Source organism: Mesoplodon bidens (assembly GCF_964165515.1).
Source record: "Mesoplodon bidens genome assembly, contig: HAP1_SCAFFOLD_129, whole genome shotgun sequence".
In the NCBI taxonomy this organism is placed as follows: Eukaryota; Metazoa; Chordata; class Mammalia; order Artiodactyla; family Ziphiidae; genus Mesoplodon; species Mesoplodon bidens.
In genome coordinates this window covers 925,123-950,706 of record NW_027671294.1, presented here as the reverse complement: position 1 = coordinate 950,706, position 25,584 = coordinate 925,123, and the positions used below count along the sequence as shown (strand labels likewise).

The 25,584-nt window shown below is 41.8% G+C and overlaps 1 protein-coding gene across 1 annotated transcript in view; it reads left to right on the top strand.

The window, feature by feature from the left end:
* Positions 1-25,584, top strand: part of LOC308611602 (uncharacterized protein) — a gene marked incomplete at its 5' end in the record, with an annotated part of 124,748 nt that overhangs the window by 16,038 nt on the left and 83,126 nt on the right. The window contains 4 exon segments of the mRNA XM_081260322.1: positions 6,484-6,692; positions 18,279-18,444; positions 19,436-19,471; positions 19,474-19,499. Of these exon segments, the coding sequence (XP_081116448.1) occupies positions 6,484-6,692; positions 18,279-18,444; positions 19,436-19,471; positions 19,474-19,499 (437 nt within the window).

Below are 25,584 nucleotides of genomic sequence, written 5' to 3'. Positions count from 1 at the left end.
CGTTTCTGTGCGAGGGCTTTCTCTAGCTGCGGCAAGTGGGGGCCACTCTTCATCGCGGTGCGCGGGCCTCTCACTATCGCGGCCTCTCTTGTTGCGGAGCACAGGCTCCAGACGCGCAGGCTCAGTAGTTGTGGCTCACAGGCTCCAGACGCGCAGGCTCAGTAGCTGTGGCGCACGGGCTTAGTTGCTCTGCGGCATGTGGGATCTTCCCAGACCAGGGCTTGAACCCGTGTCCCCTGAACTGGCAGGCGGATTCTCAACCACTGCGCCACCAGGGAAGCCCTTGACTCTTTAAACCTTCTTGAGTCTCCTATTAAAAATCAACTTTCGCCACAATTTAGGGGCCTGGGAGGGAGCAGAGAAGACGGAGGAGGGCGACGGAGGGCGACTGGCCAGAGGGACGCTGCCAGGTTCCATTTGGCTGAAAGCCACGCCCCTCAAGCACCTCAGCTGTTCCGCTCCTCAAGAAGCTGGTTCTCCTGGTAACCCTTAAAGGTCTTTATCTGAATGCAAAACAGTGTAATCTGTACAAACCGGCACTGGGGATAATGATGTGGGATGTCAGCTTTGGAGGCAGATGGGGGATTCCATTTGAATTCTCCACATGCCATTTATAAGCTCTCAGGACTTGAATAAGTTATTTAACTTCTCTCAGCCTCTGTGTCTTCATTTGTAAGAGGAGGCAAATAATGCTTATCTTCGAGCATTTCCATGAGATAAATGAGATGATCATGTAAAATGATTAGCCCAATGCTGAGCACATAGGAAACATTCAGTAAATAAATACTCAGTAATTGTAACTGGTGTTACAGTGGCAAAACAGGCAGCTTATTGTTCATGTAATATGATTTAGAAGTCTTGGTAAAAGCCTGCTTTGTCCAGAAACATCTTCTAAATGGACTCCCTGAAAAGAGCACTGTTGCAGAGGCCAGTGGATTGTTTGCTGTAGTTAAGGTCACCATTATCTTGGGTTGTAGTAATGTCTCCAAAGGGGGATTTCTAGGGTGGGATATTATACAGTGCGAGTGCTGTGGCTCCAGGTGGGTATTTGCATGTGGAGTCCTGATGAAGATCAGGCAGTGTTTGTGATATAATTGCTCAGTTGGGGGATCCAGTGAGGAGAGGGTTTGGAGGCAAGCCTTGGGGAGGGGTGTTTGATAAGCCCAGCTGAGTGGTCTTCTCTTTTGAGAAGGGGGCCACAGTCTTGAAAAGGGCTAGCTGAATTGTCAGTAGTTCATATGAATGAATTCTCATGAAGTTCCTGAAACAGAAGGAAATAAATCTGTTTAATAAAACTACTTAATCTTCCTGGGCAAGAATTTCTTCGGATAGTAATGGCCTACTATGCTATGTGGCTGAAGATGATTTCTGTTCTTAAGAATGATGAGAGCCTCGAATTCTTGTATTTATTCTTACTCGTGTATGTGCTTATCAAAAGCAAGTGTGAGTTATTAAACACTTAACCATTATCAATCAAGAGGATCTTACAGCACTACCCAGTCTTCTAAAAAAGCTTTAGTGTAATGGGACCCAACTCGGGTAAAGTTGGTCAGAGAGGGGAACTGAAAAGTTCTACATTATGGACATTGTCTGTAAGGGCTCCTGGGATAATGTGGGGGAATGGTCCTCGGTATGTATGTTTGGGGTGTCTAAGGACAGATAGGCAGCTGTGTAAGATGTGTGGGCATTTGGGGTGAGAAGTTGATTCCATTACATGGGGTTTGAAGGACTGTGGTTCTAAATTTTACTTATTTTGAAACTTCTCCTTGGGCTATTCTCACTAGTGAAGTGAATTTGAAGTTTGAATGTCATCCTTATGGGGAAGGGATTATCATTTATTGAGCACATACTTGATGCCAGCTGCTACACTATGCAGTCATTCCTTATAATGGACTTGTAAGGGTGATGCTTTAGTTATCTCTCTTTTATCTTGCTTTAATATTTGCAGATGATGGAAATGTAGTCCAGGATGGCTTAGTAACTTAAACAAGGTTACACAGCTGATAAATGATAGAGCCAAAATGCAGATCAACAACTATGTGATCCTAGTGCTCCTATTCTTGTGTGAGGCTGTCCGAAGGAATCTGTTCATGTCCTGAGCATTTGGCAGTTTGTTGTCCAAAATTACAGAGGAGGAGTTGGAACAGTAAATAGATGATGCTTATCATGTTGATGATGGCAATTATAATAAGCGACAGGTATTGAGTGCTTATTACGTTCCAGGCATCAAGCTTAATTTTCTCAACAGTTCCACAAGGAAGGGACTGTTATCAGTTTTGTTTGTTTGTTTGTTTTTTAGATAAAGACTTAGTGACAAGAGCTGTGAAGTAACATGCTCAAGGTCACACAGCTAGAAAGCAGTGGAGGTCACAGCCATGTGCAAGGACTCCAGAAAGAAAGCTGACAGCCGAAGTCTCTGCCCAGCAAGGCAGTGAAGGGTACACGATGATAGTAAAGATGAGTTTGGAGGTCTGCACTAATTTGTATGTCTCATTCCTAGAGCTGTGGTTGTGAAAGCATCCAGCTCATTCCTCTGCTACAGGTACCCACTTTTCCTCCACTTAAACTATCTCTTTACTCTAAAAGGCGTGATGAAATTCTCAGATATGGGAAACAAAGAGCAGTCATGGAAATTTCCTCTGGCTTTGCCCAATAAAAGTGGCAGAGCGTTGGGTTGCTTGCAGGTATTATAATCTGGGTCACCAAGCACTTCTCCACCAACCTGTCATGGGGCTGGAAATTCCCCATGAGAAATCCAGTCTTTGAGTCTTGAAGGTGTCTGGGCTTTCCTGTTAAAAGACAAACATCTTTATAGAGATGATCATGCTCCCAAATACCTTCAGGGGCAAGGTAGGTAATTCACTTTCGAAAGGGATGGGGTAAGGTGAATTGGTTGCTATGACAACCCGGGGACTTCTTGCCCTGCCCACAGGCATTTACAACATGGCATGGCCTATAGACTACGGACTTCCTGTCAAAGGGTAACCTGTCTTTTTTCTACTTGATTGTCAAAGTTCATTGCAGAGGATGAGGAGAATAAAAACTACAGAAAAGTCTAAGTCTACTCTAAAAAAACCGAAAGCAAATAGAATCATCAATCTTTTCCTCCCTCATAAGTACTATTGATATCTTGGTATATTCCCTTCCTTTTTTTATTCTTTCTTCCTGAATGTAAAAATCTGCTGCATCAGTGGGGTCTGCACTAAAGAAAACATTGGAACCTCTGTGAAGAAATACGTGGGGTAAAAATAAGGAGAGCGCGAGGTCACATTTTAGACTGAGAATTAACTACAAATAAGACTTCAGGAGGATAAAATCTGGAAAGGTAGGTAGAAAGAGTAGAACTTAAGAGGATAAATTGGAGGTGAGGACAAGGATGCAGATTTGCCACCAGAAAACTGGCCAGATAAGAACTTCAGCAGGAGGCTGCCAGGGAGGGGCTGATGGAGACAAGGGGGCATGGAGAGTGCCTTTGGATGGGGAAGGGGGTGGAGGTGAGCTGTTAAATTAAAGGTCCTCAGAAGTCCTCTCTGTCCATTCCACCCCATCCTCCAACCAGTTTAACATAAACCAATCTGTTTCGGAAATTAAAAAAAAAAATTAAGGAACAGGAACTCTTTTTCCAAGGAAATCTTAGGAAGAAGCCATTTCCATAAACAGACTAAAGTACAGCTGGTCTGGGGATCTTCTCTGGCCTCCAAACCCTGAGCCCACCCAAAGGAATGTATGAAACCTCACATCTTCTCCTTCCTATTTGGCCTCCCTGGGAGAAGCACTGTCCTCCCCTCAGATCTTCTCAAACTTCTGCAAGTTGCAGATCCCAGTGACCCTCATTTCATTCTTCAGCTCCCCTCTACATTTGTTCAGCTTGATGGATCTCTTGTCGGGTTTCAGGTGCATATTGACTTTTTGCAAAACTCCCAAGCCGTTCCCGGAGAAAGATTGACTGATTTAGGGTAGGGGTTGGGGGGGGAGGTGTAGCTATTTTCGATGTTAGTAAACATGACAGGTTGTTGAAGATTAACAGGAAATCGTGAATAAAATCATTGGGATCTGATAAGGGATATTTCTCTCAGACAATTAAAGACTTTTTTTCTCGTTATCTCCCTCCCCCCTCCCCCAGAAGTGGGAGATGAACGTCATGAGGATAACACATTATTAGTCTCATACCCTTAACATAGATAAAAGACAAAAGTTCTTAACCTCCCACTGCCCACGCGGCCTCCATTCGTTATCTCCCTCCCCCTCCCCCAGAAGTGGGAGATGAACGTCATGAGGATAACACATTATTAGTCTCATACCCTTAACATAGATAAAAGACAAAAGTTCTTAACCTCCCACTGCCCACGCGGCCTCCATGCACTTTTTTTGCCATTCTGTTCTGTCTTCTTTTCAGCAGGTGATAGTTTCCTTTAATACTTCCTACCTAATCCTCAATTTTCTTTTAAACATCAGATATTGGATAGGCTGGAACCTCATTTAAGCGGTAAAGAAGTCCAGTGCTTTGTGGCTGGGACCAGCCGAGGAGAGAAATATTTTTGATACAAAAGAATAATTCATTAAAGGAGGTAATGAAGGTGATTTAAACCTTCCACAAACACATCATGGAGTGAATAAAGCTCATGGCTCTCAATTTAGGGTCATGGCTGAATGAAATGTTGTAAAAAGTGAAAAAATAAAATAAAACCAACTGCACAAATGGGTCAGAAATCTCAGTGGGGCTCAGTCAAGCCTGACAATTTAGAATTTGACAAACAAGTAGAAGAAAAGGAGAATTCCATTAATATTATGAGAAAACCCTTCTGGAATAAAGCACTGAATTTTCATGTTATCGTTTCACTCATGTGCACTTATATGGTCTTAGGAAAAAATCTGACTTGGAGCTGAAATTTTGCTTATCCAGTTACAGTTCAGGGAATCTCTCTCTCACATGCTCATCCAGAAACATAGATTGTCTCATAAACCAGCATGAACAGTATGGATAATGGAGAAATGCAGTCGTAAGAGGGCAGAGCTGCAAGATGTGGGCGTTTGTTCCTGAGAGTCAGCCCGTTAGAGTTCTTCGGGGTATCTAGTCCACAGGGGTAGAGAGGACCAGGATCCAGAGAGTATCTATCTCCCCATCTACTGGGTAGGCCTGAACTGGTCTGTCCGCCAACCCTGTAGGTGGAGGAGCTTAACATGAAAAGTGGTGTACGTAGACTGTTGAGAGAGGTATCTTGGACCATTCTTCCCCCTTTCTTTCTTCATAATGGAAAAAGGAAGAAATGATTCACCCATCAGAGGGGTCTCATGGGAGGTCTCACGCAGGGTCATTCAACTAACAAAGGGTAGTCATGGTGTGAAAGAGGGGAAGAGAACTCTAAGAGCATGCTATTACAGCTCCCTGTCAGATGTAAGGAAGCCCTGTCCTCACATCCCTGCTGGGTGGACTTCCAACCTCTTTCTGGATATTTTTGGTGCCATGCTGCTCATTACCACATAGAGACCAGCTCCCTATTGGGTAGCCTTGAGCCTGAGGAGTTCCTTTCGTGGACGGAGCCAACCCCTTGCTGATCTGGCTTCTGTTCTCTTTACGGAAAACACACAACGCATCTCTTACATATGGCAGCCTTCCTGACATTATGTCTGTCACTCAGGGTCCTCTCCTTTTCAACCTAAGCCTTATAGTTTGCTCAACCCAAATGACAATACCCAAGTCTACTGAGGCTTAGGAAAGAGGAATGGAAATCCTGTGGATTCCCCCCACCTCCCTTCTGCTCTCTCCCCACACACTATTATTCTTTTTCTGAACTATTTGAGAATGTTATAGACTTTCACAATGGTGAATTTCATAAAAACAAGAATATTCACTTATGTAAACATATAATAGTTTATCAAAATCTGACAATAAACATTTATACAATACTATGGGTTAATCTAAACACTATTCATATTTTACCAATTGCATCACTAATGCCTTATGTAGCAAAAGAAAAAAATTGTTTTCTGGTCCAGGATCTAAATTATAATTATATATCATACTGACATGCCATGTCTTTTTAGTCTCTGTTAGCTCAATTCCTGTTTTTTTTTTTTTGTTTTTTTTTTTGCTGTTCATGACCTTGACATTTTTGAAAATTATAGATTGGATATTTTGCATCATGTCCCTCATTTTGGGTTTGCTGATTTTCCTCATAGTAACATTTAGGTTATGCATTTTGGGGCAGGAAAATCATAGAAGCGATGCTGAAGGGATGCTAAAGTGATGCTAAAGTGGTGCTTAAGTGATGCTAAAGTGATGGTGTGTCTTTCTCAGGGCATCTTATCTGCTGATGTTGACTTTGGTCACTTGATGAAGGTGATATCTGCCAGTTTTCTCCAATAGAAAGTTATTTTCATTCCCTTTATGATGAATTAGTATCTTGTGGGAGGTATACTGGGACATCCTCAGGCAGGTATGGCCAGCCTGTGATTGACATTGTCTTTTCCCATTGGTTTCAGAGTCTAACAGCCGCAGGGCAGTGAACAGAGGCTATGTCACCATCTTGTTCAGGCTGCATCAGGACTGGCACAGCCATGACACGACCAATTCCTACGTGCTGATCTGCAGGGCGCTTCTGCTTTGCCTCAGGCATATTGCCAACCTCCAGTCTGGCAGGGAGGCCTTCCTGGCAGCTCAGGGCATGGAGATCTTTTTCAGCACCACACAGGTAATCAGCATGGGGATTATCTTTGCAGTTGGATGACATCTGGATGATTCCTGAGGGCCGTCATTTAGGACTCACCTTCACTAAAGTTGGGAAACCTCAATACGTTTCTTGCTTCCTGCTCTGGGCAGATGTTTTGGACTCAAATCCTCATTCCTTCACTCACTCATGTACTGATTGACTCATTTATTCAATACGTATTAGTTGGGTACACACTGGGTAGTGCAGTGATTAAGAGTGTTGATTTTCAAGCTAGAGAACCTGGCTTCAGATCCCAGCCCTAGCACCTATAGCTGTGCAACTTTAGAGAAGTCACCCACCTTCTCTGGGACTCAACTTTCTTCTTCTTAAAAAAAATAGAAATGATAAAATCTAGGTTTTTGCGTGGCCTGAATAAGTTAACATAGACATGTCTCTGTTAGCAGGGTTCTTGCCATGACTTAACTGCTTTATGAGTGTGAGTGGTTATTGGAATAATGATTAGTTTTGGGGACCTAGTGGTGAATATGATAGACGAGACCCCTGATCTTTTGGGGCAAGCATTCCACCAGAGAGTTGGTCACTAAGGAAGCAAAGAATTCAATCTGGAAGATAATTTCATATTGCTCTGTGAAATCAACAGAGGAAGGGCACAGGTCTACAGTGACTTTTACATATGCAGGGAGACTTGACCTTCTCTTAGTCTTCTCTGAGCAGGTGACACCTAAGCTGAGACCTGAATTATGGAAGGAGTCTGTCATGCCAACTTTACGAGGAAGAGCATCCCAGGCACAAGGAGTAGCACCTATAAGGGCTGTCACTTACCTGCACCCCAGTGGAATAAGTGTCTAGGGTTTCCTGGATTTCAACCAAATAATAAATTCCTTAATTTCACTTGATTAGGGCTAATTTAAACACCATCATGCGAGGCTACCTATACGTTCTCCATGGATGATGTGAGTATCTCCCAAATACCCATCATCTGCTCACCAAACCTCTCCTGGGGCCGAGGCAGCCGTGTTTCACACACATCATGTTCCTTGCTGTCTTCGTATTAGTCAGTCTCTGCACTACTTTCATTGGTCTCGTTGCTTCTCTCTGGACACTCTCCAATTTCTCTGTACCTGAGTACATCTGAGGTAATGAAGCGGTCAACGAGAGTGCCGTTTTCCAACCACGGCATCTGTAGACTCACCATTTCTTTTAAAAAGCTTTTTCCCCTCCTCTAAACAATAACATAATACTGCACTGCAAACCAATATCTACTTTTCTGTCTGCTGTCGCCTCTGGGCTTCTCTCCATCATTACAGCTTTCAGAGCTTCTCGGTCATGAAATAGCTACATTTTCCATTCTATTCCTCTGGATGAGGAAGTGCTTGGAATTTTTTCAAGCTTCACCACCCTTTGTAAGCCTGTGTCCCCCAAATCTTGAATCTCTCCCAGCCTTTGTGAAACTCCCCCCGTATTGCTGATGCCTAGAATCTCCCAACTCTGGCTCGTGTGCTTTAGCCAGCTCCTCTGCTCCCTGCCCTCTGCATTATTGACTGTTTTACTGATCTGCGTTAAAAATAAAAAAAAACAATTAAAAGAGTAATACAGGGAAAAGATGGTGAGACCAGAGGTACAGGTCTATGACAAGAAGAGAGTGGAGAAAATACCAAGTGAAGCACAGGCATGAAAGGGGCTGTGAGCCCAGAAGCAGGCTTTTAGAAGCAGTTCCTCAGCAGGACAATAAAGACCTCAACTGCTCAATTAAGCAAATTTACAATGAGCTCCCAGCCTCCAATTACTGTTGGGAATGGAAGCAGGATGTGAGCAGAGGCAGAATCTGCACTTGGTGGCCAGGTTTCTCCTGCCTGAAAAGCTTCCCAGCACCTGGGCTGAGTGCTCTGAGCACAGATGCCCTTGCAGCTGTGCTGCAGTTAGAGCTGCCCATCCATTCTCTCCCCTCTCCTGCCAGAGAAGATGTGTAAGTCACAGGATGGCCAAATGGGGAACCTTGGATCTAGTGATGTCATTTCTGTAGCTACTGCAAATTATGCTGCTTCTACTGCTGCTGCTGCTGCTGCTGCTGCTGCTGCTGCAACTGATGGAGATGACAATGAAAATGAAGGAGAAGAGGAGGAAGAAGAAGAAAATAAAGGAGGAGGAGGAAGAGGACGAGGGAATGAGATTTGTCTTCAATGCTTACTATGGCTGAGGGCTGGCATAGCAGTTTATGCAGACTTTCTGATTTCAACATTTCAAAGGATTTGAAACTGATGGTCTTACTCAACAGTCCATATTTCTGTCCACTGGACCAGAGGTTCTCTAAGTTAACTGTGATCAAAGCCATCTACATGGCTGCAAGGGCCCCATCCTCAGAGTTTCTGATTCAGTAGGTCTGGGATGACCCTGAGAAGTTGTGTTTCTAACAAATTCCTAAGTGATGCTGATACTGCTGGTCTGGGTCACACTTTGAAAACCACTGTCCTTTACTGTTTTTATTGGTGCTTGTGGTGTAATTGCAAGCCTACTGGGCATGAGAGTGACTGAGAAAGAACTGTTTTTGAGTCCTTCCCACAGACTTCGCCCATCATATTGTTCTTTGCCTTCCTGCTGAGGCCACTGCTTGCCATGATTCTCTCTCAGTAACCCCACCTCTTTGTTTCCTGGGTCCCACAGACTTGCACAGATCCTCTGAGCATCCTTTAAACGTTCAGAGGATCAGATTGTCTATAATGCATAATAATCCCACACCAAGTAAAACATTACACTGTAACCATCATCAGCAATAGTACCAATGGCAATCATAGACAGACCTGGCTTCCAAAATGCTGGCAGTTTTGACTGAGTTGCCTGGCTTGGACTTGGCTCACTACCTCCTAAGCTTGAAGCTTAGAACATTATCTCTGATCAGTCATCTACCTTACCATTCTTCATCCTCCGTGCTCAGTTCTCTCTTTTCCCAATACTCATACTTTTCAGTAAGCACTTAAAACTATTTGACCAGTCCCAGCGATAAAATAGCCTCAAGGAATTTATTTTCCTTGGAGAGTGTTTCCTGCTGTTGGTTCAGGATACCTGATTGGTATTATTTGAGTACATGGAAGGGGAAATAACATTCTTTTTTTGGGGGAGGAGGGGGCTAAGTAACGTATTTATTTTCCTCTTTTAATAATAACATTTATTTATTTATTTTTAACATCTTTATTGGAGTATAATTGCTTTACGATGGTGTTAGTTTCTGCTTTATAACAAAGTGAATACATATACATCTATGCCCATATCTCTTCCCTCTTGCATCTCCTTCCCTATCCCACTCCTCTAGGTGGTCACAAAACACCGAGCTGATCTCCCTGTGCTATTTGTCTTCTTCCCACTAGCTATCGGTTTTACATTCGGTAGTGTATGTATATACATGACACTCTCTTACTTTGTCCCAGCTTACCCTTCCCCCTCCCCATATCCTCAAGTCCATTCTCTAGTAGGTCTGCGTCTTTATTCCCGTCCTGCCCCTAGGTTCTTCGTGACTGGTTTTTTTTTTTTTTTTAGATTCCATATATATGTGTTAGCATACGGTATTTGTTTTTCTCTTTCTCACTTACTTCACTCTGTATGACAGATTCTAGGGGCATCCACCTCACTACAAATAACTCAATTTCATTTCTTTTTATGGCTGATTAATATTCCATTGTATATATGAGCCACATCTTCTTTAGCCATTCATCGGTTGGTGGACACTTAGGTTGCTTCCATGTCCTGGCTATTGTAAATAAAGCTGCAGTGAACATTGTGATACATGATTCTCTTTGAATTATGGTTTTATCAGGGTATATGCCCAGGAGTGGGATTGCTGGGTCGTATGGTAGTTCTATTTTTAGTTTTTTGTGGTTTTTTTCTGGGTTTTTTTGCGGTACGCAGACCCGTCACCACTGCGGCCTCTCCCGCCGCGGAGCACAGGCTCCGGACACGCAGGCTCAGCGGCCACGGCCCATGGGCCCAGCCGCTCCGCGGCATGCGGAATCCTCCCGGACCAGGGCAGGAACCTGTGTCCCCTGCATCGGCAGGCGGACTCTCAGCCACTGCGCCACCAGGGAAGCCCTGTTTGTAGATATTTTGATGATGGCCGTTCTGACAGGAGTGAGGTGATATCTCATTGTAGTTTTGATTTGCATTTCTCTAATGATTAATGATGTTGAGCATTCTTTCATGTGTTTGTTGGCAATCTGTATATCTTCTTTGGAGAAACGTCTACTTAGGTCTCCTGCCCATTTTTGGATGGGTTGTTTGTTTTTTTGATATTGAGCTTCATGAGCTGCTTGTCAATTTTGGAGATTGATCATTTGTCAGTTGCTTCATTTGCAAATATTTTCTCCCATTCTGAGAGCTGTCTTTTCATCTTGCTTATGGTTTCCTTTGGTGTGCAAAAGCTTTTAAGTTTCATTAGGTCCCATTTGTTTATTTTTGCTTTTATTTCCATTTCTCTAGGAGCTGGGTCAAAAAGGATCTTGCTGTGATTTATGTCATAGAGTGTTCTGCCTATGTTTTCCTCTAAGAGTTTTACAGTGTCTGGCCTTACATTGAGGTCTTTAATCCATTTTGAGTTTATTTTTGTGTATGGTGTTAGGGGGTGTTCTAATTTCATTCTTTCACACATAGATGTCCTGTTTTCCTAGCATTACTTACTGCAGAGGCTGTGTTTTCTCCATTGTATATTCTGGCCTCCTTTATCAAAAATAAGGTGACCGTATGTGCATGGGTTTATCTCTGAGCTTTCATCCTGTTCCATTGATTTATATTTCTGTTTTTCTGCCAGTACCATACTATCTTGATACCTGTAGCTTTGTAGTATAGTGTGAAGTCACGGAGCCAGGTTCTTCCAGATCCGTTTTTCTTTCCCAAGATTACTTTGGCTATTTGGGTTTTTTTGTGTTTCCATACAAATTGTGAAATTTTTTGTTCTAGTTCTGCGAAAACTGCCAGTGGTAGTTTGATAGGGATTGCACTGAATCTGTAGATTGCTTTGGATAGTATAGTCATTTTCACAATGTTGATTCTTCCAGTCCAAGAATACGGTATATCTCTCCATCTGTTTGTATCATCTTTAATTTCTTTCATCAGTGTCTTATAGCTTTCTGCATACAGGTCTTTTGTCTCCTTAGGTAGGTTTATTCCTAGGTGTTTTATTCTTTTTGTTGCAGTGGTAAATGGGAGTGTTGTCTTAATTTCTCTTTCAGATTTTTCATCATTAGTGTATAGGAATGCAAGAGATTTCTGTGCATTAATGTTGTTGCTACTTTACCACATTCATTGATTAGCTCTAGTAGTTTTCTGGTAGCATCTTTAGGACTCTCTATGTAGAGTATCATGTCATCTGCAAACAGTGACAGCTTTACTTCTTCGTTTCCGATTTAGATTCCTTTTCTTTGCTTTTCTTCTCCCATTGCTGTGGCTAACACTTCCAAAACTATGCTGAGTAAGAGTGGTGAGAGTGGGCAACCTTGTCTTCTTTCTGATCTTAGAGGAAATGGTTTCAGTTTTTCACCATTGAGGACGATGTTGGCTGTGGGTTTGTCATATATGGCCTTTATTATCTTGAGGTAAGTTTCCTCTCTGCCTACTTTCTGCAGGGTTTTTATCATAAATGGATGTTGAATTTTGTCAAAAGCTTTTTCTGCATGTGTAGAGATGATCATGTGGTTTTTATTCTTCAATTTATTAATATGGTGTATCATATTGATTTATTTGTGTATATTGAAGAATCCTTGCATCAGTGGGATAAACCCCACTTGATCATGGTGTATGATCCTTTTAATGTGCTGTTTGGTTCTGTTTGCTAGTATTTTGTTGAGGATTTTTGCATCTGTGTTCATCAGTGATATTGGCCTGTAGTTTTATTTCTTTGTGACATCTTTGTCTGGTTTTGGTATCAGGGTGATGCTGGCCTTGTAGAATGAGTTTGGGAGTGTTCCTCCCTCTGCTATATTTTGGAAGAGCTTGAGAAGCATAGGTGTTAACTCTTCTCTAAATGTTTGATAGAATTTGCCTGTGAAGCCATCTGGTCCTGGGCTTTTGTTTGGGGAAGATGTTTAATCAGAGTTTCAATTTCAGTGCTTGTCATTGGTCTGTTTATATTTTCTATTTCTTCCTGGTTCAGTCTTGGAAGATTGTGCATTTCTAAGAATTTGTCCATTTCTTCCAGGTTGTCCATTTTATCGGCATATAGTTGCTTGTAGTAATCTCTCATGATCCTTTGTATTTCTGCAGTGTCAGTTGTTACTTCTCCTTTTTCATTTCTAATTTTATTGATTTGAGTCTTCTACCTTTTTTTCTTGATGAGTCTGGCTAATGGTTTATCAATTTTGTTTACCTTCTCAAAGAACCAGCTTTTAGTTTTATTGACCTTTGCTATTGTTTCCTTCATTTCTTTTTCTGATCTGATCTTTTTGATTTCTTTCCTTCTGCTAACTCTGGGGTTTTTTTGTTCTTCTTTCTCTAATTGCTTTAGGTGTTAGGTTAGGTGGTTTATTTGAGATGTTTCTTGTTTCTTAAGGTAGGATTGTATTGCTCTAAACTTCCCTCTTAGAACTGCTTTTGCTTCATCCCATAGGTTTTGGGTTGTTGTGTTTTCATTGTCCTTTGTTTCTAGGTTTTTTTTTGATTTCCTCTTTGATTGTTTCAGTGATCTCTTGGTTATTAAGTAGTGTATTGTTTAGCCTGCATGTGTTTGTACTTTGTACAGATTTTTTCCTGTAATTGATATCTACTCTCATACTGTTGTGGTCAGAAAAGGTACTTGATATGATTTTAGTTTTCTTAAATTTACCAAGGCTTGATTTGTGACCCAAGATATGATCTATCCTGGAGAACGTTCCATGAGCACTTGAGAAGAAAGTATATTCTGTTGTTTTTGGATGGAATGTCCTATAAATATCAATTAAGTCAGTCTTGTTTTATGTATCATTTAAGGCCTGTGTTTCCTTATTTATTTTCATTTTGGATGATCTGTCCATTGGTGATAGTGGGGTGCTAACGTCCCCTACTGTGATTGTGTTACTGTCCATTTCCCCTTTTATGGCTGTTAGTATTTGCCTTATGTATTGAGGTGCTCCTATGTTGGGTGCAGAAATAATTACAATTTTTATGTCTTCTGTTTGGATTGATCTCTTGATCATTATGTAGTGTCCTTCTTTGTCTCTTGTAATAGTCTTTGTTTTAAAGTCTATTTAGTCTTACATGAGATGTGCTACTCCAGCTTTCTTTTGATTTTCTTTTACATGGAATATCTTTTACCATCCCCTCACTTTCCGTCTGTATGTGACCCTAGGTCTGAAGTGAGTCTCTTGTAGACAGCATATATATGGGTCTTGTTTTTGTATCCATTCAGCCATTCTATGTCTTTTGGTTGAGCATTTAATCCGTTTACATTTTAGGTTGTTATCTATATGTATGTTCCTATTACCATTTTCTTGGGGTTGTTTTTGTAGGTCTTTTCCTTTTGTGTTTCTTGCCTCGAGAAGTTCCTTTAGCTTTTGCTGTAATGCTGGTTTTGTGCTGCTGAATTCTCTTAGCTTTTGCTTGTCTCTAAAGGTTTTAATTTCTCCTTTGAATCTGAATGACATCCTTGCCAGGTAGTGTAATCACGTTGTAGGTTTTTCCCTTTCATCGCTTTAATTATGTTGTGCCACTCCCTTCTGTCTTGCAGAGTTTCTGATGAAAGATGAGCTGTTAACCTTATGAGGATTCCCTTGTATGTTATTTGTTGTTTTTCCCTTGCTGCTTTTAATATTTTTTCCTTGTATTTAATTTTTGAAGATTTGATTAATATGTGTCTTGGCATGTTTCTCCTTGGATTTAACCTGTATGGGACTCTCTGTGCTTCCTGGACTTGATTAATTATTTCCTTTCCCATATTAGGGAAGTTTTCAACTATAATCTGTTCAAATATTTTCTCAGTCTAGTCCCTTTATTTTCTCTTCTTCTTCTGGGACCCGTATAATTGGAATGTTGGTGCCTTTAATGTTGTCCCAGAGGTCTCTGAGACTGTCATCAATTCTTTTCATTCTTTTTTCTTTATTCTTCTCTGCAGTAGTTATTTCCACTATTTTATCTTCCAGGTCACTTATCCATTCTTCTGCCTCAGTTATTCTGCTGTGGATCCCTTCTAGAGAATTTTTAGTTTCATTTATTGTGTTGTTCATGATTGTTTGTTTGCTTTTTAGTTCTTCTAGGTCCTTGTTAAACTTTTCTTGTATTTTCTGCATTCTATTTCCAAGATTTGGGATCATCTTTACTATCATTATTCTGAATTCTTTTTCAGGTAGACTGCCTATTTCCTCTTCATGTGTTTCGTCTGGTGGGTTTTTGCCTTGTTCCTTCATCTGCTGTGTGTTTCTCTGTCTTCTCATTTTGCTTAACTTACTGTGTTTGGGGTCTCCTTTTTGCAGGCTGCAGGTTCGTAGTTTCTGTTGTTTTTGGTGTCTGTCCCCAGTGTCTAACGTTGGTTCAGTGGGTTGTGTAGGCTTCCTGGTGGAGGGGACTAGTGCCTGTGTTCTGGTGGATGAGGCTGTATCTTGCTTTTCTGGTGGGCAGGTCTGCGTCCGGTGGTGTGTTTTGGTATGTCTGTGACCTTATTATGATTTTAGGCCACCTCTCTGCTAATGTGTGGGGTTGTGGTCCTGTCTTGCTTGTTGTTTGGCATAGGGTGTACAGCACTGTTGCTTGCTGGTCATTGAGTGGAGCTGGGTCTTGGTGTTGAGATGGAGATCTCTTGGAGATCTTCACCGTTTGATATCATGTGGAGCTGGGAGGTCTTTGGTGGACCAATATCCTGAACTTGGCTCTCCCACCTCAGAGGCACAGGCCTGATGCCCGGCCGGAACACCAAGACCCTGTCATCCACACGGCTCAGAATAAAAGGGAGAAAAAGAGAAAGAAAGAAAGAAAAAATAAAAGAAAGTAAAAGAAAGTTATTAAAATAAAAAATAAGAAATATTAAAAATAAGAAAAAAAACTTAAATAAAAAAGAAAGAAAGAAGAGAGCAACCAAACCAAAAAACAAATCCACCAATGATAACAAGCACTAAAAACTATACCAAAACACACACACTCACACACACACACACACACACACCCCAAAAAATGGACAGACAGAACCCTAGGACAAATGGTAAAAACAAAGCTATACTGACAAATTCACACACAGAAGCATACACATACACACTCAGAAAAATAGAAAAAGTAAAAAAAAAAAAATATATATATATATATATATATATATATATATATATATATATATATATATATATATATATATATATAATCATTGCTCCCAAAGGCCACTGCTTCACTTTGGGATGATTTGTTGTCTATTCAGGTATTCCAGAGATGCAGGGTACATCAAGTTGATTGTGGATATTTAATCTGCTGATGCTGAGGCTGCTGGGAGAGATTTCCCTTTCTCTTCTTTGTTCGCAGAGCTCCCAGGCTTCAGCTTTGGATTTGTCCCCACCTCTGTGTGTAGGTCGCCTGAGGGCGTCTTTTCTTCGCTCGGACAGGACAGGGTTAAAGGAGCAGCTGATTCGGGGGCTCTGGCTCACTCCGGCCATGGGGGGAGGGAAGGGTACGGAGTGTGTGGCGAGCCTGCGGCGGCAGAGGCTGGCATGACGTTGTACCAGCCTGAGGCGCGCCGTGCGTTCTCCCGGGGAAGTTGTCCCTGGATCACGGGACACTGGCAGTGGCGGGCTGCACAGGCTCCCCGGAGGGGAGGTGTGGAGAGTGACCTGTGCTCGCACACAGGCTTCTTGGTGGCGGCAACAGCAGCCTTAGCATCTCAAGTCTGTCTCTGGTGTCTGTGCTGTTAGCCGTGGCTCGCACCCATCTGTGGAGCTCCTTTAAGCAGCGCTCTTAATCCCCTCTCCTCGCGCACCAGGAAACCAAGAGGCAAGAAAAAGTCTCTTGTGTCTTTGGCAGCTCCAGACCTTTTCCCGGATTCCCTCTCGGCTAGCTGTGGCACACTAGCCCCCTTCAGGCTGTTCATGCAGCGAACCCCAGTCCTCTCCCTGGGATCTGACCTCCGAAGCCGGAGCTTCAGCTCCCAGCCCCCGCCCACCCCAGCAGAGGAGCAGACAAGCCTCTCAGGCTGGTGAGTGCTGGTTGGCACTGATCCTCTGTGCGGGAATCTCTCTGCTTTGCCCTCCGCACCCCTATTGCTGCACTCTCCTCCGCGGCTCCGAAGCTTCTCCCCTCCGCCACCCGCAGTCTCCGCCCGCGAAGGGGCTTCCTAGTGTGTGGAAACCTTTCCTCCTTCACAGATCCCTCCCACTGGTGCAGGTCCCGTCCCTATTCTTCTGTTTTCTTTATTCTTTTGCCCTACCCAGGTACGTGGGGAGTTTCCGGCCTTTTGGGAGGTCTGAGTTCTTCTGCCAGCATTCAGTAGGTGTTCTGTATGAGTTGTTCCACGTGTAGATGTATTTTTGATGTATTTGTGGGGAGGAAGGCGATCTCCGCGTCTTACTCTTCCACCATCTTGAAGCTCCTCCTCGGAAATAGCATTGTTGATTTTATTAAGAAATTTCTGTTTTGAAAGTTGGCTTACATTTTTTTTACTTTGGAGTCATTTGGGTAGCGTGAATCCATGGCTTAAATTTTATGAAATGTTTTTCCTCCATGTTCTTTCCTGTGGAGCAGCCCATAATGTGGGCCTGGAGGTACCATTCATGGCATAATTGTAGACAGTCACTGCCCTGTGGCATGTTCTAAGCATCCTCCATATCTCCTACTATGACTTCTTGGCCTTAGAGCTTAATGGAAACGCCTTAGGAATACCAAACTGGAGGCTTACATTAGTCAACTTTCTGTATCAAGTCAGTAGACAAAACATTTACTAAGGGACTGCAGAAAATGGCCATATTTTTGCCAAAGACATACTGACTACTCCCAACTCTCTGTCTCTCAATTTAGTAAACTTGTTCTTACATTTTTCACAGTGTCTGAAAAGAAGGGTCTTGTCATGTTCCATCAGTATCAAAATGTTACATCTGCAAACCCAATTTTTCTTTGCTTTGTGTAGATACCAAGAGAGATCACCACTGTGGGCTTTGAGAAGAAGCATGTTATTTGATTTAGGTACTTGGGATTCTCTTAGTCTTTCTTCTGATTTCATATTTTACCTTTCTCCTTGATATTTTTCTCTTCAGATCATAGCTAAAAGAGAAAAGTAAGACTTCTATCAATTCAGCTACTCATTCTCTAATTTAGGCAATAATTCACAACAACACATGGATGGTTGAAGGAAGATGCCATTACCTCCTCTTCCCTCAGCTATTCTGGACCATGTTTTACCTTAGGTGCAGCATCCCTTGAAAGTCTCTGAAGTCTATTTTCAGACTACATTCATTCCAGTAATATATTAGCTGTAAAAGAGAAATAAAAATGCAGATTACACACTGGACCAAAGCAGATCCTGTGTTAGACAAAATTCTACATTAGAATGTTCAGATTAGAAGTTCTACATTAAGGCTATTACTGTCCATTTAGGCTGCGTGTAATCCATTACTTAAAATAACATTATAGCAAAGGGACTCCACACAAGATGTCAGTGTCTGATATGATCTTCTCTTTGTTCAGAACTGCCTGGATGACAAAAGTCTGGAGGCTCTCATCTCCCTTGTGCTTCAGATCCTGAGGCAATGCTACCCTAAGAGTCCACTTCCCTTGGTCACAGCCAGCAGTGCTTATTCCTTCCCAGTCCCTGGGAGCACCACCTCTGAACCTCCACGTGTTCTAACTGAAGGTAAAGTATGTGGGTAGTTCTTCTGTACTTATTTTGCTCATAGTTATGAGCCTTATGATGAACTTTTGCATTTGGATACTATTTCAGAGGAATGTGGATGAAAGTAGAATCAATTTTTTTAACAGAGCAACTGTGATTATCTAATAAGTAATTAGAGACATGTATGAGAAAGCTAGTTTTTCATAATACCAAGCTTATTAATTTTGTCCTTAATTATTAAGTGTTGGCACTTTGCCTGGTAGCTATGGAATGCCTGTAGAGTCATCTCAGCTGATTTTAAAAAATCTATTTGCAATCCCATGATGGAGTCCCTCCACCATACAGACTGGTTCTGGAATTAATTTGCCCTCAGGATGAAATTGAAATCAAACTTTTGCTGTTTTGCCACCCCATGCAAGTCATTTTAGAATACTTGAAAGTATGATTATCCAATCTCCCAGAAGGTTTTGTTGTCAGAAGATACTAGTGCTTTTCAACCTTGTCCTCCTTCCTGGGAACAGATTTTCCATAGGCATCATCTTGTCACAATGACACTGGGTGCTTTCTGTGGACTTTTGTTTTAAATCAGTTCCTTCGTATTAAAATTAGGGAATCAATCAAAGTGCTGTCTACATTACAACAGCTTTGGCATCTACGTGCACTAAACTCTGGCAATGTTAGTTGCATAAATACTTCTACATAGAAGTTGTGTAAATACTTCTACATTGGGTGAAGGAAGCCAGAATGGTATTCGTGTGTCATTTTATTCTGCACTCATTTTGCATTCAGTGTGGGACAGCAGTTTAGACATCATGATATAGTGCTCTCACGTACCTATGTGCGCATGATTTACACATCTGATAAGTGTAAGCATGTGTTGGGATCCTGTACACTTAATAATGGCCCCTTACTTGTGGGAAGTACTAAGCATTGGGTGGCGAGAATCTCAATCCAAGGCAAAGGGGAAGCCTCATCCATTTCACCTCTGTTTTTTTTTTTTTCCCCCACTCAGAAGATTTTGAAGATAATGGAGACAAGAGGACAAAGACTGAGATTCTGAAGATGTGAAAGAGGAAGTAGATACACTAGCCCTTGCTTCTAATGATCTCTACATTCATAATTCTACAAAGGAAAATGTCCCTTTCTATGTTCAGCTAAGCCCAGGGTAAAATTTTTTTCAGAATTTTTAATTAATTAATTAATTAATTTATGGTTGCTTTGGGTCTTTGTTGCTGCCCGTGGGCTTTCTCTAATTGCAGTGAGCGGGGGCTACTCTTCATTGTAGTGCATGGACTTCTCATTGTGGTGGCTTCTCTTGTTGCAGAGCACGGGCTCTAGGCACGTGAGCTTCAGTAACTGTGGCATGCAGGCTCAGTAGTTGTGGCTCGCGGGTTCTAGAGTGCAGGCTCAGTAGTTGTGGTGCCTGGGCTTAGTTGCTCCATGGCATGTGAGATCTTCCCGGGCCATGTCCCCTGGATTGGCAGGCAGGTTCTTAACCACTGTGCCGCCAGGGAAGTCCCGCCCAGGGTAAATTTTAAGGATGGACTTTTGCGTTTCCACTTTATGTCCTGGCAGATACTGATGCTCACTAAATGAAGGCTACTGTTACTGATTTCCAAGTTGTCATTTTTGTCTTGGTAGGCCCAATACAATCCCATCGTCAAGTCAGAGGCTATCTATTATCAAGGCACTAATATTCCATCACGATAAGCCTGAGGTAGACATTTAGGGTTGGTGTATTTAATGAATGTGAAGGATACTCAGGCAAAGAGACCATGGAAAGACTTCCTAGGAAACTTTTTCTAGTAGATCTCCACTGTCTTTGTAAGTCACTCTTCTTATCTACCCAGTCTATACACAGGACCACTGCGTTGTACAATTCCATTTACCTTGGAGTATGTGAACTGTGCTCCTTTGGGTTGTATGGCACGTATCCTGGCCAGCAAGGAAGTAGTGCCTTTTAGTCTCTATCAATAATAACCTATGCTATAGAATGGAGATCAGCCAACTCTCTATGAAAGGTCAGATAATCATTACTCTACGCTTTGTGGACCATACAGTTTCTGTCACAACAACTCAAGTTTTCTGGTGTAGCACAAAAGCAACCATAGACAATGTGTAAACAATAGGGCATGACTGTGTTCCACAAAAGCAGACAGTGGGGCATAGTTTACTGACAGCATTTCTAGAAAAAGGTTTCTAAACCTTGGCATTTTGGCTGGATAATTCTTTGTCATGGGGGGTTGTCCTGTGCATTATACGATGTTTAGCAGCACTCCTGACCTCAATCCACAAGATGCTGGTGACATCCACCCCTTTGCCCCCGAGTCATGAATCAAAACTGTCTCTGGGACTTGCCAAATACCCCTGCGGGGCAAAAATCACCCTGTGGTTAAGAACCACTGCTCTAGAATAATGATAATTTATCTACGAGTTATAATTCTGTCTCCATCTCTGTTGGTGGACATCGACTTGGACAAGTCCCTTCAAGTTATAGTTCCTTAGTTTTGACATCTGCAAAGTAAGACTGAGAAGTAAATGCTACCTTTTATGACATTCCTGGAGATGAAATCTGGATTAAAAAATCTACCTATCTATCTATCTACTTGTCTATTTATCTATCTACTATCCATCCATCCATTCTCCTCTCCCCCTCCCTCTCTTCCTTTCTTTTTACATACCATTCCATCTACACGTCTGCCTTGGGAGAAAGAGACTTTTTGCGTTCTCTGTCATAATAATCACTCACCTTGCTAATGGTAGTAGCAGACATAGAGGGACTACCTCTTAGCCAGGTTTCTAGGTTAAGGCTGCTGTTGCTATTCTGGTGTGCTCAGGGTTTTGTTGATAAATAGAATCATTTCTGAAGTCATCAGTAGCAAATTGGCTCTTTGCTGTGACTTGCAGATGCAGGCCTATGGAGAACTTGCTGAATTATTTGAATAATACTGTGCTGCTGCAGTCATTCATCAATGCCACTTTCCCACCCCTCTTGCTGGCTCTTTGATAACTGAATGTTTGATGTGTAGCATCAGTCACCTCTTGTATCTGATGTGGAGGGACAAGCTGCAGGCTGGTGCTCGACTTCACACAGCATGGGGTCGGGGGAGAGCTTTCAGGCCGTCTCCTTACCCCCACTCTGCAGATGATGGTGGGTTGGGGTGGAGAGGAATCTAAACAAATAAATCAATCCAGCTGGGAAGGAAGCATAAGACAAATAAGTGAGGGCCTGGAAATAATTCGTCAAGAGCCTTCAAGCTGAGGAGAAGGTGAGAAGTAAGTGTGAGAGCATGCCTTATAGAGAAACAGAGGAACATCAGAGTAAGGGCTTGATTCTGGGGTATAGCAGGAGACAGGGAACCGGGTTTTCCCTTGGAGAACCCAACAGCATTTGCTGCATGTTATGTGGGCAAGAAGCCAAGAGTATTTATTTCTGGTCAGAGAATGGACGCAGGCCTTTAACTTGTGGCCTTTTCCTTTGAAAATCTTAGTTAACAATTGGGAGAATCCTCTTAGAAAGAATGATTAAAAGGAACTTATATCTGTAAAGAGTCTTGAGAGTGTATAGTTGGGTGCTGTTCTTTGATTGAAAACTGTGAATGTCATCATAAGGAAAGAGAAAATTACAACGAATATAGACTAGAAGTTGTCCATGTTTGTTCTTTTTTTTCTTAATGAACACAAACATTAGATTTGGACAGACTGAAGAAGAAGAGGACAGAAAGGGTGAATTCAAGCTCTTCCTTGCTTTCTTCCCTCCTTTCCTCCTCTTAAACTTTTTATTTCTTTCAGGTATTTTCTTGGATATGATCCATATGTGAGGCAGCATGCTAAGTTCCTAGGGAAGTTAATATGATACAAGAGCAAATAAGACATAGTTTTTATCTTCAAAGAATTCAGTCTAGTAAACTTGGGGATTGTCTCTACCAGAGTTTGAATCAGCACCTTAAAAGGGTGTTGAACTCAAATCTAAGGCTGGGGAAAGTCAATATTAGAAGGGTCGAACCTGAGGAGGGAGGGAGTTATCTGGGTTAGATGGGTACCAAAATCCTAAATGATGAAGCTTCTCTGGGTTGCTGTGAGGACAGAGAAGCTGGTCCACTCCTAAATAAATATAAGCGTATTTATAAAGGGTGTTTATAAAATACAGAAGTAGTTGACAACCTGCTTGAGTGCCTGGAGATTCAGATGCCAAGATTCAAGCTTTGAGGACCAGAGATGGTCTCTGTTACAAGTACTCCACTTTGCTGTTATACTGAGAAAGCCATCGCAGGCAGTATATAAATGAACGGACATGACTGTGATCCGATAAAACTTTATTTACAAAAACAAGCCGTGGGCTATAGTTTGCTAACACCTGCTCTAAGGCTGAGTAGGTCACCTAGATAGGCTGAAGCTCATGGGTTACCTGACGCTCCTCATTCCAGGCGTACCAACCTTACTTGTTGGTGGGGAGATGCTTCTCAATGCCTGGCAGGTTGCATTTCTATTGGTGCCACCTTGGGGCATGGCTGAGGCTGTAGCAGAGATGGTGAAAGGAAGGGAGATCTGACAGATGAAGCTGGAAAGGGTAAGTGTTGGGATCTCCAGTACCAGGCTAAGGAGTTTGGGCCTGGTATGCGCTGTATCTGAAAAATTCCTTATATCAACCTCATGGGATCTGTATTTCTTTTAATTTAAAGCTTGGAGGAAAATTGCAGAAGATGGATGGAATATTGCACTCTATCCCCTGAATCAGGAATATAACATTTTTTAAAATGATTTTTTTAAAAATTTATGTTAACCCTCTTATTTATTTATTTTTTTAGCTGCGTTGGGTCTTCGTTGCTGTGTGCAGGCTTTCTCTAGTTGCGGTGAGCGGGGGCTACTCTTCATTGCAGTGCACGAGCTTCTCATTGTGGTGGCTTCTCTTGTTGAGGAGCACAGGTTCTAGGTGCGCGGGCTTCAGTAGCTGTGGCTCACGGGCTCTAGAGCACAGGCTCAGTAGTTGTGGCGCACAGACTTAGTTGTTCCGGTGCATGTGGTATATTCCCGGACCAGGGCTCGAACCCATGTCCCCTGCACTGGCAGGTGGATTCTTAACCACTGTGCCACCAGGGAAGCCCAGGAATATAACATTTATTTTCCACATTTATTTGATTTCAGGAAGAATAAGCCAGGCTTTCAGGACTATCAGGTTTTTCCTTAACTAACAAAATAGATTCCTAAAATATAGGGTGGATTCCCCCTTCATTTTATTAGGGAAACTTGATCTGGGAGAGGCACAGAAAGATGAAGAGATGGAACTATGTCCTTTCTCTGTAACATTCTATAACCTTTGAAAAATACAGAAGTGTTTGGAGGACAGTCACCATCACTGTTAAACTATTATGAAATGATGATCTAGAAGAAGAAATAAAAGGTCAGGTATTATTCATCCCAGCGAAGAAAAGGCTGGAGGTGATTCGGTAAACTTTTAAATGTACAAAGGGATAAAGGTATAGTAGGAGGTTACGACCTCCTCCCCAGAGCCTGGAAGGCTCAGCACCATACCTGCGTATGGAATCTTTTTTTTTTTTTTTTTGAGTCTTCTCCCTTCTTTTCTTGATGAGTCTGGCTAATGGTTTATCAATTTTGTTTATCTTCTCAAAGAACCAGCTTTTAGTTTTATTGATCTTTGCTATCGTTTCCTTCATTTCTTTTTCATTTATTTCTGATCTGATTTTTATGATTTCTTTCCTTCTGCTAACTTTGGGATGTTTTTGTTCTTCTTTCTCTAATTGCTTTAGGTGCAAGGTTAGGTTGTTTATTCGAGATGTTTCCTGTTTCTTAAGGTGGGATTGTATTGCTATAAACTTCCCTCTTAGAACTGCTTTTGCTGCATCCCATAGGTTTTGGGTCGTCGTGTCTCCATTGTCATTTGTTTCTAGGTATTTTTTAATTTCCTCTTTGATTTCTTCAGTTATCACTTCGTTATTAAGTAGTGTATTGTTTAGCCTCCATGTGTTTGTATTTTTTACAGCTCTTTTCCTGTTATTGATATCTAGTCTCATAGCATTGTGGTCGGAAAAGATACTTGATACAATTTCAATTTTCTTAAATTTACCAAGGCTTGATTTGTGACCCAAGATATTATCTATCCTGGAGAATGTTCCATGAGCACTTGAGAAAAATGTGTATTCTGTTGTTTTTGGATGGAATGTCCTATAAATATCAATTAAGTCCATCTTGTTTAATGTATCATTTAAAGGTGTGTTTCCTTATTTATTTTCATTTTGGAAGATCTGTCCATTGGTGAAAGTGGGGTGTTAAAGTCCCCTACTATGATTGTGTTACTGTCGATTTCTCCTTTTATGGCTGTTAGTATTTGCCTTATGTATTGAGGTGCTCCTATGTTGGGTGCATAAATATTTACAATTGTTATATCTTCTTCTTGGATCGATCCCTTGATCATTATGTAGTGTCCTTCTTTGTCTCTTCTAGTAGTCCTTATTTTAAAGTCTATTTTGTCTGATATGAGAATTGCTACTCCAGCTTTCTTTTGGTTTCCATTTGCATGGAATATCTTTTTCCATCCCCTTACTTTCAGTCTGTATGTGTCTCTAGGTCTGAAGTGGGTCTCTTGTAGACAGCATATATATGGGTCTTGTTTTTGTAATCATTCAGCCAATCTGTGTCTTTTGGTGGGAGCATTTAGTCCACTTACATTTAAGGTAATTATCGATATGTATGTTCCTATTCCCATTTTCTTAATTGTTTTGGGTTCGTTATTGTAAGTCTTTTCCTTCTGTTGTGTTTCTTGCCTAGAGAAGTTCCTTTAGCATTTGTTGTAAAGCTGGTTTGGTGGAGCTGAACTCTCTCAGCTTTTGCTTGTCTGTAAACGTTTTAATTTCTCCATCAAATCTGAATGAGATCCTTGCTGGGTAGAGTAATCTTGGTTGCAGGTTTTTCTCCTTCATCACTTTAATTATGTCCTGCCACTCCCTTCTGGCTTGTAGAGTTTCTGCTGAGAGATCAGCTGTTATCCTGATGGGGATTCCCTTGTGTGTTATTTGTTGTTTTTGCCTTGCTGCTTTTAATATGATTTCTTTGTGTTTAATTTTTGACAGTTTGATTAATATGTGTCTTGGCGTATTTCTCCTTGGATTTATTCTGTATGGGACTCTCTGTGCTTCCTGGACT